The 13157-nt window shown below is 48.3% G+C and overlaps 1 protein-coding gene and 1 pseudogene across 3 annotated transcripts in view; one reads left to right on the forward strand and one right to left on the reverse strand.

The window, feature by feature from the left end:
• The first annotated feature begins 508 nt into the window (after window positions 1–508).
• Window positions 509–13157, forward strand: part of LOC146336768 (lipase maturation factor 1-like) — a 40044-nt gene continuing 27395 nt past the window's right edge. The window contains exon 1 of one of the 3 annotated variants that reach the window (XM_084818941.1): window positions 509–792. In XM_084818941.1, coding sequence (XP_084675067.1) covers window positions 606–792 — 187 coding nt within the window. In that variant the 5' untranslated portion in view covers window positions 509–605. The remainder of the gene's footprint in view (window positions 793–13157) is intronic. The other 2 variants (XM_084818943.1, XM_084818944.1) reach the window with 2 other exon arrangements.
• Window positions 2515–3063, reverse strand: LOC146336769 (deoxyuridine 5'-triphosphate nucleotidohydrolase pseudogene; annotated as a pseudogene).

The following is a 13157-nucleotide window of genomic DNA, read 5'->3' on the forward strand; positions in this document are numbered from 1 at the left end:
CTCTCGCAGCGTGAAATCCAATGTAAGCCCTACTTGGAGTAGGCCCACTGAAATAAACAGGGCTCTCATTGATCATGACTAACTTAAAATTCCATTCATTTCAATTGGTCTGCTCGAAGTCATGTTGGATTTTACCCCTGGGTTCTAGTCCCCGCGTGGCCATGAAGCTCACCGGGTGACTTTACGCCAGGCGCTGTTTCTCAGCCTCACCCACCTCGCAGGGCTGTTGCGAGGAAGAAACGGAGAGGAGGGCGAGGGCCAGGTAAGCCGCCTCCGGCTCCTTGGAGGCCAAGAGACAGATATCACGCAAGCCTGATGAAGAGCGGCCTGGGAACCGGGGCTGCCGAGCCCGCCCAGCCGCGCGCGACTAGACCCGCGGCGGGGCCAGGCGGGCTGCGCGGGCTCTCCCGGCTCGCCCGGGCTCCGCGGCCGGCCCCGCTCCTGCCCTCCGCCCGCCCGCCCGCGCGCGCGGGGTGGGCGGGGCGGCGGGGGCGCGCGTGCGCAAGCCCCCTCGGCCGCCCAGCCTCGCCAATGGCCGCGCGCTCCGTGGCCTCTCCAAATGCGCCCGGGCGCGCACGCGCCGGCCCCGCCCACCCCAGGCAGGCATGGCCGCGACCCGGGAAGACCTGCGGCGGCGGCGAGGGGCCGCGGGGCGGGCAGCCGCGGCCGGAGACGGAGGAGGGGGCGCCCCCGGCCCCCGAGGGCCGCGCGGCCCTCCGGCGCCCTCCCTGCGCCCGGGCACTTTCTGGCTGACGCGCCTGGCGCTCTTGCGCGCCACCGCCTTCGTTTACTGTGAGTGCTTGTCGGAGAGAGGCGGGCAGGAGCCGGGGACCGGGCAGGCGGCGGCGGCGGCGGCGGGCCCGGGCCCCTTCCCCTGCCCCGCGCGCGCTCTCCCCGCGGGCCCCGCCGCGCCCCCCGCAAAGCGCCCGGCAGCGCCGCCAGGCGAGGGTGTTCCGCGGGGTAGCGCAGCCCGGGCTGGCGGGGTCGCCGCGCGGGCACCTGTGGAGGAGCCCGCCGCCGCCGCCGCTCAGGCTTCCCGCTCGCTTCTGAGCGCAGCCGCAGCCGGGCGGGGGGCGGCGAGCTTTGCCACGGCGGTGCGCGGAGCGGAGCGTGCGCGGGTGGCTCGGCCTGGCGTGGCCAAGCAAGAGCCACCCGCTTTGCGAAAGACCTGCTCCCGGCGGAGGCGACACTCCCGGCACTGGTTTGGGGCTGCGGATCAAAGCAGCAGCCCGAATGCTGGGGGGCGCCTTGGGGGCTGGCTTTTGGGAGCGTCATGATGAGCGCCCGCAGTTCAGAATGTGCCCGTACAACGCTGTGAGTGATGAGAATCCTCTTCTGCATGCAAGGAGTCACCTCTCTCTCCTCTCTCTCCCTCCCCGTCTCATCCTTAAAATAAAAGAGAGAGTACGATTTCTTTCATTAAAAAAGGCCTCCATTTTTCTCTTCATCTTTGGCACAGCACCTGTGGTCCTTTCCCCCATTTTATCCTCACGACAAGCCTGTAAGGTGGGCTGAGTGGTAGTGCCTTGTCCAAGGTCATAGTGGGGATCTGAACCGAGGTCTACGTAGGCCTAGGGTGCAATCCTGTGCCTGTTTAGACAGAAGAAGCCCGACAACTCCCTGCATTCCCCAGAGAACTAAGTGGTGACCACAGAACTTCACCATGATTGGGCTTGTTTCCTGAGATGGGAATTGGACAGGGTGGTTCGGAAATCCCACAGCAGACACTTGAAGGGAGGTTGGAGTGAGCAGTTGGGACGGTGGGGCACTGGGGACTTAAGGTAGAATGGGGAGAAGGCTTCCTCTATTCTGGATGGGTTATTTACATTGCTTTATGAGAATAATTACAAATATTTAAAAACAAAATGTAACCATTGTTTCATATCCAGTACGGCTTGGACAAAGTCAGTTCCCACTTGGTGAGAGCTAAGAGTTGCCTTGGTATACTTGAGAGTAATGGAAGGGTGCCCCTAAAGCAATGGCAGTGGGCTGGTAATACCAGCAATTGACCTCTCACCTCCACAGGCTGCGGCCTCCTTCAGCATCAGTTTTCAAGGCAGTTTAAAGTAAAGAGATTTAAAAAATCAGTACAGAAATACATTCAGAACAACAGAAGCATAAAAACAGATTTAAAAGGCTTTTTTAAAGCATGGGAGAATATAAAAATACATGTGTACTTGAGTATAAAGAACTTCAGCATGCTCCGGGAGAGAGCAGAGGACAGGAAGGCCTGGCGTGCTATGGTCCGTGGGGTCAGGAAGAGTTGGACACGACTGAACAACAACAACAACAACAACACTTGAGTATTAAAAGACACATGGATGAGGGCAGCTATGGTTACTGCAGGTAACACTGGATTTTGCTGCAGCAAGCAAGTCACACGTGGATGTCATTTGTGAGTGTACACACATGTTTAAACCAGCTGCGTGAATAAAGCCACAAAGTTACTAGCCTGTACATTTTTTCCCTAGCAAAAAGGCTTTCTTTATACAAAATTGCTTTATACAAAGACAATCAAATGAAGTCATTTCCTGCGTGTAACAGCTCTCCTAATTCCTGCTGAGTGGATCCAAAACCTCCTGAACCATGTTCTGTTTCATCCAGTACCTGGATTTCTTCATGTTCAGGATAGTATACGCACTCACAAATCAAGTAGACAATCCTGCCTCTCCTTTTAATGTTAAAGACCTCCTTTGTAAAGTTAAACAGTACAACACCAACCTTTCCTCCGTAATCCTCATCAGTAACCCCAGCACCAACATCTGTGAAATGGGTTTCAGGTAATCCAGACCCGGAGGAGCTACTTGACCATAGCACCCGGCAGGAAGGGTAATCCAAATATCTGTTTTCACAACAGTCTTTCCTGAAGCAGGGATCTCATAGTCATACGCATGGTATAAATCTTAGTCCACAGCCCGGGAGGAGCCCCTGGAAGGACCAAAGGTGTTTTTAGAAAGTTTGGCGAAGTGGAGCCTCTTGCTGGGCTCCTTGGGATGGCCCTGTTGCCTTGGACCTTTTGCTGGGGGATGAGGTCTGCTTCAGATCAAGGCATAGCATGTGCATGCGTGTGGGACAGATTAAGAAGAGTGGGTTACGCATGGTGTGGAGAAAGTGGAAAGGAAGACATTTTTCTCCCAACAGGCTCATCCCGTGAAACTGATTGATGGGAGATCCAGGACAGATCAAAGGAAGGACTTTGCACAGCACAGAGTTAAACTATGGAATTCACTTCCAAGTGCATGTAGTGATGACCACCAATTTAGATGGCTTTAAAAGGGGATTGGACAAATTCATGGAGGAGAAGGCTATTAATGGCTACTAGACCTGATGGCTATATGCTACCTCTCTCGTATCAGGGATGGCATGCTTGTGTACACCAGTTGCTGGGGAACATGGACAGGAGGGCGCTGTTGCACTCGTGCCCTGCTTGTGGGCCTCCCACAGGCACCTGCTTGGCTGCTAAGTGAACAGAATGCTGGACTAGATGGACCCTTTGTCTGATGCAGCAGGGCTGTTCTCCTGCTCTTCTGTTAGAAACATCAGAAGCTGCCTTATACTGAGCCAGACCGTTGGTCGGTCTAGACTAATGTTGTCAACAGTGACTGACAGCAGCTGTCCAGGATTTCAGGCAGGTGTTTTTCCAGCCCTACTTGGAGATGCCAAGGATTGAACCTGGGACTGTCTGCATGCAAAGCAGGGACTCCGCTACTGAGCTATGGCCCTTCTGTTCTCGTATTAGTTCTGAGGAGACAAAAAGCAAAGTTTTTTTTTTTTTTTACTGCTTTGTCTGGGGCTGACATAGGTCCCTTCTCTAATAGCCCACTGCATTTCTGTGTTGGGTGTGCAAGAGGGGGGCTTCCCTTCTCTTGCAGCGTGCTTGGATTCTATGCTGGGGTGCAGAGAAGAGAGAGAGTATTCCGTCCCTCCTCTACCAGCCTGATCACTCGCCTACATGCAATTCCTTATTGCCGAAGAGAGAGAGTATTCCGTCCCTCCTCTACCAGCCTGATCACTCGCCTACATGCAATTCCTTATTGCCTAAGGTGACCAGGCGAGCGCCTAAATACAAGTCTCCTTTAAACACTATCCCCTGGCCCGATCTGTTTATTGACCCATCTATGCTCATAGACAGCGACTGTTGTATTTATTGCAGGAAGTGGCAGTATTATACCCATATTCCCTGCAGTAAGTGTAGCATGTGGGACTGCTGTAATTTGTCCACCACCCTGATGGGATCATTTGGAGGCTGGGAATCTGACAATGATGCATGCAGTTCAAGCAAGCTCTGCTTTTGTGAACTTAATCTTCTTCAGGAGCCAACAATGAAGATGAATCTGACTGGAGGACAGGAAGTTGAGAAAACAGTCTAGGACTTCATAGCAGGGTCCTACTTTAAAATCAGGCAATGCATGTGCTAAGGCAATAAATAGCGATTAATCAAGATGGCTGTATATTGTCTCCAGTATCAGAGGCAGTGTATCTCTCAGCACCGGGTGCTGGGGAGGACAAGTGGGTGCTGTTGCACTCATGTCCTGCTTTTGTGTGTCCCATTGGGGCCGCTGGTTGGCCACTGTGTGAACAGAATGCTGGACAAGATGGGCCTTTGGTCTGATCCAGCACTGCTCCTCTGATATTCTTATGAGATCTGACAAGCCTGCTAAACTGCCCTCCCATCAAAGGAAGAAACAATCAGAACTCTATAAGCCATGACGCGTTGCCTGCATCCCCCTTGACTTTCAGCCTTAAAATACGTTTTCTTTAACTTAAAAAAAATAAGTGTAAGGACACCGCAGCTGTCTTTAGATTGCTAGTTTTGCAGAAGAATGCTGCATGCATGTATGTGTGTCTTTAAATCATTAATTCTAACTTGAAAATTGTGAGTACTTCTGTTTTTTGTAAGCCCTGAAGTTTGCATCTAAATTCGGGGATGGATTTGGTTGAGGGCACAAAACTTTCTTCCTTCCTTCCTTCCTTCCTTTCTTTAGGTTGGGGATGCAGTGAGGTTTCAGGCACATTTTTTTCTGTGAGTGTGTGTTTGTGCAAAATGTGGTTTGGTTTTCACGGTGAGCTTTGTGACTCTTGGTTTATTTCTCCTTGTGGTATGGTCCTTAAACAAGAGTTAAAAAGTGAATTTTTATTTTTTATTTTTTTTAAAGGAGCAGGGGGAAGAAGTGTGTGACCGGAAAGTTTTAGATTTCGCGTCTTTGAATCTTTATAGAGCATGAAGAATGGGATTCTTTCCTCCTCATACCATGACAAGCTGTGGCTGGGGTGGGAAATCCAACGGTGGGGACAGGGCCAGACCTGTAGACCAAACTATTCTGGATTGTTGAGACTCTTTGCCTGTTATAGTTGAATTGTGCGTGTCGGCATCATGTTAGGTCTGTGGCTTATCTCCTGGCTAAATTTTGTTGGAAGGGGGGCTGAGCCTGCTGGTTCCATGCGCTAGCCAGTAGAAGCGTCTTTTTGAAGTAGGTGGGCATACCTCTTTGCATCAAAGCTCGCCCCACCAAAGGAGGCTGTCTTGCCAATATGAAACAGAGTGCTTGGCCAGCTAAATTAGACAGTATTACAGATATGGGGAATTCATGGAAGATAAGCTGTATCTGGTGTATATATTTTGCAGCTCCAGCAGTGAAGGGATATCAAAATTACCTTGCCAGATGAATTCAAATAGAGCCCTCTATTTAATCTCATTTGATAGTTGGAGCTGTAAAATATATAGACAAGATTACCTTTGCGGTCCCGTCAGGGATGGGGAATATTTGGTCTTCCAGATGTTGTTGGACTGCAATTCCCATCATCCCTTGCTATGCTGGCAAGGACTGATGGGAGCTGCAGTCCAACAACATTGGGAGGACCACATGTTCTCCACCCCTGCATTTTATAGTTGGGGAAGGAGGCAATTATGGGCTTCCTAGCCTCCTTGCTGCATTATAAATTTGCCAAAAAAAACACCTTTGAATTGAACTCCATAGTGGAGCTCGTTCCAGCTCTGTTCATGATTAAAAACTTTCAGGATGGATTGATAAACTGGTTTGCCATAGGCAAGCATGAAACTCGCTTTGGAATGGTTGAGCTTTCCTCACATTTCCCTTCAGTTTCACTGTTTGCATCGATCTGGATGTCCTGTTTCTAGTATGCATCATTCTCTCAATTTCCGATGTTCAGGTGGTGAGTGCTGATGTTTATGTAGACAAAATAGAGCCATCTGTGCCCAAGAGGGAGATATCCGCAGGCTCAGGGAAACCCTAAGGTTTGCAGAAGTACAAAAGTAGCTATGTTTCAAGTAATTATATTTTAGTGTATAGTTGTATCTTGACTGACTTTTTTCTCTCTATTTATTTATTTTATTTAGAGAGCAATCCTCTGGCCCCTAGAAAGCATCTGGGGGCCCATAGGATAGTTTGGATTCCTGGATCCGAGGTTGGAGACAGTGCTCTGACCTTGGAGCCAGGAGTTCAAGCTCTCTGCCCCTTCTCCCTCCCCCTCATAGCCGACTCGGAGAAAACTGCGCCAGCTCCCTCTCCAAGGTCACAATAGTGACCTTGGAGAGGAGGGAAAGGGGGTGATTCTGTGGGTGGTGAGGGGACTGGGCAGGCTGGCTTACCAAGAATCCTCCGGCCTTCCCAGCCTCCTTCCCTCCCGCTCTGCAGAGCCCCTGCTAGATGGGCAAAAAGGCCACAGCAGAAAAGGCCCTGTTCCTGGTAGCCACCCACCTCACTTCCTCTGGCAGGGGCTCACAGAGAACGATTGCTGAGGATGATCTTAGGGTCTAGGCAGGCACATATGGAAGGAGGCGATCCTCCAGGTAACCTGGTCCCAAGCCGTTAAAGAGGCTGATGGGCATCCCGACAGGATTGAGCCCTTAGAATATTTTTATCCTGCTCTTCAGCCAAAAAGGCTCCTGGAGTGGTTTACAAATAATCAGTAAAAGAAGACAACCCCTGCCTGCAGGCTTACAATCTGAAAAGACATGGCACACAAGGAAAAAGGAATAAGGAGGGAAGGGGGGGATTCTTTTACCAGGGCTGGTGGAATGGTCCTCCTGTCCTTCTCATCTCTTCCATACAGAGGCTGGGAGTTGAGGGAGACAGAGTGCAACGGGGAAAGGTCTGTAATGGATGGAAAAAGATTGGGTGGTCCAGGAAGCAACTCTTTCCATTCCCCCCGCTGCTTCCTAGCCTCTAGCCTCACTATTTCTTCCCTCTCCCACCACCTCTTGACTACGCAGGCTCTCACAGCAACTATTACGTGACTAGCCACAGCCTCTATGGGAGCCATTTTGTGGTGGTGCCCACAGCAGTTTATCAAATTCCCGAATGTGCCCATGGGTCTAAAAAGGTTGGGGACATCTTGCATTCAAATATGATTCCCCTCCCCATACACACCTGCAGTCCCTACAGGAACACCAGAATTTTTACTTTCTACCATCTAACTTCGCATATTTTGTGGAAGGGCTCTCTTGCTGTTACTGCGTTGTGATAGCTAGCTTAGTAATACCTCATTTCTGCCATCTCTTGGTCATCTATTCCAGGAATGGGGAGCATGTTCAGTGTTCTTGAAAAACAACAACTTCATTCTCATATGATTCACCATAAACAAACATCACAAACTCATATTAGCAAACATATAGTTGTATCACCGAAACCGATGCAGTATCATGCCTTCTATAATTAAACCAAATACGTTTCGTGAAAATGATAACACACATCATCGTTATCGCATCTAATATAGAAATCATTAGTATAAATAGTATAAATGATATAAACATTAGATGGTATAAATAGAATGCATAAAACAAAATATCATAAATAGTATTAATAACCAATTGCAAGTAGTAGGCAAAAATAGCATTAAAATCTTGTCATATCAATTGCATAGATAGAATTGCTTAAATAATATGCTATGAATGTACAGTCAGGGCCAGAAATATTGGAACAAGGATAACTCTTTTGGCAGTTGGCCTCTGCACACCACCACATTGAAGTTGAAAGGAAACACACCCAGATGGGAGCGAAGTCAGGACTTCCAGCTGTAATTCAAGGGGTTTGACAAAAGTGGGGCACTAACCATTCAGGAAGGACAGCCACTGGCATACACACACACCCATCGTTGGTGGCTCATAAGTAATGGAACGAATGGCTGAGAAGCAGCTGCATGGCCAGGTGTGGCCTGTTTCCTGGGTACCCCATGACCAGTCAAGCAGATAAAAGGCCTGGAGGTGGTTCTGAGTGTTACATTTGCATTTGGTAGCTGTTCACGGGAACTCCCAACATGAGGTCCAAAGAGGTGTCCATGCGAGTGAAGGAGGCCATCATTAGGCTGAGGAAACAAGATAAGCGCATTGGAGAGATAGCAAAAACAGTGGGAGTGGCCAATTCAACAGTTTGGAACATCCTGAAAAAGAAGAAATTAACTGGCAAGCTCAGCAGCAGCAAAAGGCCTGGAAGACCACGGAAGACAACCAAAGTGGATGACCGCAGAATTCTGCTCATGGTGAAGAGGAAGCCTTTCACAACACCTAGCCAGGTCAAGAATGCTCTTGAGGAGGTAGGCATGTCATTGTCAACATCTACAATCAAGAGACGGCTTTATGAATGTAAATACAGAGGCTTCACAACAAGGTGCAAACCACTGGTAACATTCAAGAACAGAAAGGCCAGATTAGCCTTTGCCAGCAAACACCTAAAAAAGCCTGCCCAGTTCTGGAATAAGATTCTTTGGACTGATAAAACCAAGTTTAACTTGTGCCAGAATGATGGGAAGAGAAAAGTATGGAGAAGGAAAGGAACAGCTCATGATCCAAAGCATACCACATCATCTGTTAAACATGGTGGAGGCAGTGTTATGGCATGGGCATGTATGGCTGCCAATGGAGCCGGGTCACTGGTGTTTATTGATGACCTGACTGCTGATAAAAGCAGCAGGATGAATTCTGAAGTGTATGGGGCTATACTTTCTGCTCAGATTCAGCCAAATGCTGCCAAACTGATAGGACGCCGCTTCATATTGCAGATGGATAATGACCCAAAACGTACAGCAAAAGCTACCCAAGAGTTTCTGAAGGCAAAGAAGTGGGATGTTCTTCAATGGCCAAGTCAGTCACCTGATCTCCACCCAATAGAGCATGTTTTTCACTTATTGAAGACAGCACTGAGGACAGAAAGACCCACAAACAAGCAGCAGCTGAAGGCAGCTGCAGTAAAGGCCTGGCAAAGCATCTTGAAGGAGGAAACTCAGCTTTTGGTCATGTCCATGGGTTCCAGACTTCAGGCAGTCATTGACTGCAAAGGATTTTCATCCAGGTATTAAAGGCGACCCTTAAGTTTGAAATGATGTTGGTTTGTTCCATTACTTATGAGTCCCCAACGATGGGTGTGTGTGTATGCCACTGGCTGTCCTTCCTGAATGGTTAGTGCCCCACTTTTGTCAAACCCCTTGAATTACAGCTGGAAGTCCTGACTTCGCTCCCATCTGGATGTGTTTCCTTTCAACTTCAATGTGGTGGTGTACAGATGCCAACTGCCAAAACAGTTATCCTTGTTCCAATATTTCTGGCCCTGGCTGTATATACATAAATAACATACTACCTTGATACCATAAACAAGCCACCTAACGTTTAGATTGCAAATAACAACCATTACACAATATATGAACATCATAATTTCCACAGACTGATCATGGAAAACATAAATCCCTCTGCCTTTATAAATTCTTTATCTTTACACAGCATATCACATCATATCAAATGCGTGATACTTGTTGTCAGCATCTAAATGATAGGAAGCTATTTTTCCTACCAAGGGCCTCATTCTCTTGGGTGGGGCATAATCTTTCAGGGGCCTCATGCCAGAGGCGGGTAGGGTTGTGACGTCTAATTCCCTCCCTTTCGCTCTCTGCCTCGCAATGATTGGATCCGTACTTTCAAATCATGCTGTTGGGATGGGGCAGGGGCTGGGATGCTGCAGGCTGTGTGAAAGTTGGCCGTGTCTGTGTGTCCCATACCTATTCAAATCATGACCTTGATTTTTCATACAAGCCTCTGGACAGTGTTTGGGATCTAAGGGACCCCTCTGACATAACATTGCATTTATTTATGGATTACATTTCTATACCGCCCGATAGCCGTGTATGGGGAGTGCTACTATTTCTCCAAATGTTGGAGATGTGGGGCCACGTGGCAAAAGTCCATGCTGCCCACAGGTCCTGGGAACTGGAGCAGTGCTGGCAGGAGAGACAGCTGCCTGCCCCATCACACTTCCAGGTCTCACACTTCCAGTGCTCCCAGTATTTTAGCATTTTAGCTTCCTAATATTTTAGCTCTGGTGTTTTAAATCTGTATTTTAAATCTGTATTGCTGCTAGGTATTATTCTGGTTGTACTGTTATATTGTGGTTTTTAGCTTTCATTAGTTTATATTGTTTTATGTTGCACTCTGTGGTTTTAGCTTTTGTGAACCGCGCAGAGAGCTTTCAGCTATTGGGCGGTATAGAAGTGAAATAAATAAAATAAATACAAATGACTGTTACCGAGTGGTACGGGAAGGAGCCGCACTGCCCCAGCCCCCATACTTCTAAAGGTAAGGCAGCTTGGAAATCCACACAAGGCAACAGGGCTTGAGTAGTTAATGTACATTGACTTGCAAACTTCTTTCATTCAACTCATGCTGGATGGGATCACACTCTCCCTGAAGACTCGGGCTCGCAGTTTGGGTGTACTTCTGGATTTGGCCTTGAACCCGGATGCCCAGGTCTTGGCAGTGGCCGGGAGTGCATTTGTGCAGCTGAGGCTAGTTCCTAGAGATGTCTGATCTGGCCACAGTCTGTGCCTAAGCTACATCCCATTTGGACTGCTGTAACATGCTCTGCATGGGGCTGCCTTTGAAAACTGTTCAGAAACTTCATGTGGTCCAGAATGCTGGGGCCAGACTATTGACCACGACTAGTTACAGGGAGAGCTTTACTCCCTTGTTGCAACAGTTTCACTGGCTACCGGTGAATTCTGTTTCGAGGCAGAATTAAGTGTGCTGGTTATGACCTATAAAGCCCCATACAGCTTGGGAACAGGCTACCTGAAAGACTGCCTTCTCCCATACGAGCCTGCCTGGTTCTTAAAGCCTTTGGGAGAGGCCCTTCTTTCAAGACCGCTGCCTTCAGAGGCATGTTTGGTAGCAATGCAGACGAGGGCCTTCTTGGTGGCCATTCCCAGGCTGTGGAACTCCCTGCCAAGGGAGGCTAGGTTTAATCGCTCTCTGCTGTCCTTCCACTGGCAGGCAAATACCTTTTTATTCGAGCAGGCCTTTGGCGTGTAAGTGGGTCTGTTGGGTTCGATGTTTTTAGTCTATTGTTGTATTTTTAATTGTGTTTCAATGCATTTGTTTTATTATTGTTTTAATCAAATCTTATGTATGATTGTAAGCCACCTTGAGTGCGACTTTAGGTAGAAAGGCAGGGTACAAATCAAACAAATAAATAAATTCTTGCCATTTTGAAACTGGAAGTCCTTCTCAAACCTGTTTTATTTTATTTAGAAACGGGGCCTCTTTGTGGCACAGCATGGACAACCTCTAGATGTTTCCTTTATGCCAGCCTGCATGTAAATACAGCGTACGCTCTTCTTTTTTCTCCAGTTTTGGCAGTGTATATTTTTCCCTAATTCACTCTTCCCTTGTTTATCTTTGCACTTGAGGCAGGGGTCTAATTTGGACCTTTTGGAGCTGATGAGCAGTTTAGATGTCAGGGCAGCAATTTTGAGGTAGATTTTGATTAGCACTTGAAGAAAAACTCCTGAGCAAATTGCAATGTTAATCAAGGTAAATTAGGTTGCAGAAGGTTCCCCCCTCCTCCGAAGGAAGTGAATTTTTATTTTTAAACAAAGAGGAGATATTAAATTGGGGGTGGGGGGATTGTATGAGGGAAGCCTCAGGATTGAGCTGGATTTCTTCATGTGACCGATCTCTCGTATGTAAAGGCAGAATGTTCTAGCACAGGGTTCCAGACAGACACCTCCCAGGTTGCTTGTTGTAGGTAAGCGTCTCCTCCAAGTGAATGGGAAGAAAAGCTTAGCAAAAGGGGGCATTTTCTCTCTCTGACCCAGTTCGCACGACTGCTGCATCCCATGGTGGTTTATTTAAGCCACGACAGGCTGCGGTGTGTGTCAGCCTCCATTGTGAATATTCAAGGCATGGCAGGCAGTCACCACAGCTTACCTTGAGGTCCGAATGTGACACAGGGTGGGCTGCTGCTGTGGCCGACAAACTACCCCAACCCCAGAAACAGGGCATGGTGCACTGTCCTCCTCTATTGTTTTTGGGATGCACTTTACTTAGGTAATCGTAGGCAGTCAAGCTAGGGGTTTCATCAGAATAAAGGCACCTTAGGCCGCTATCCTATGTACATTTTTTAGGGAGCAAACCCTAGTGAACCTGATGAGGTTTACTTATGACTTGACATGCATAGGATTGCATTGTTGGTTGATTATGTTAGTTGACTATGCATCTTTAGACAGAAAAAAGTCCTACAACTCCCAGCATGCCCTAGCCAGCCTTGTGGCTGGGGAATGCTGGGAGTTGTAGGACTTTTTTTCTGTCAGAACATGCATAAGGTTGTGCCCTAAAACTCATTTGATTAATGGATTAATTGTGAATGGATTAAATCTGCATCTATTTTCATGTGACTTACACTTTCTGAGTAAAAAGCTTTTTGTTTTTAGATGGTGCCTGTATATGTTGCTGTAGGGGCCATCTTAGAAGAGGCAGCCCTCCTCTGGATGTGAGAGAAGGGGGAACAGCTCCTCTTTGATGGTGCCCCGTCTCTGCAGTTTTTGATAAATACTGGTAGTGGGAAAGTAGTAGTAAAAAGATCTGCTGCCTGGTTAATCAGGGTATCTTTTTGTAAATTCTAAATGTTTTCTAATCGATTAACCTAACTGGCTGATGAATTAAGGTTGCAATCCTATGGCCGCTAGTCAGCGGCTAGATGGCCATAGGATAGGTCAGTTCCCAGGAACTGACCTCAGAGCCCGTGCTCCAAGGTTGGTTCCCTGAGAACTGACCTCCACCCCCAACCACACTGCCTCATAGGCAGCGCAGAACGGTCCACGCTCGGAAGAGGAGCGCAGAGTGGTGAAAACGGGGCATTCCTGGGGGCGTGCTG

The sequence above is a fragment of the Heloderma suspectum genome, chromosome 12 (assembly GCF_057233095.1).
Source record: "Heloderma suspectum isolate Gila_16-S chromosome 12, 16-S_ref, whole genome shotgun sequence".
NCBI lineage: Eukaryota > Metazoa > Chordata > Lepidosauria > Squamata > Helodermatidae > Heloderma > Heloderma suspectum.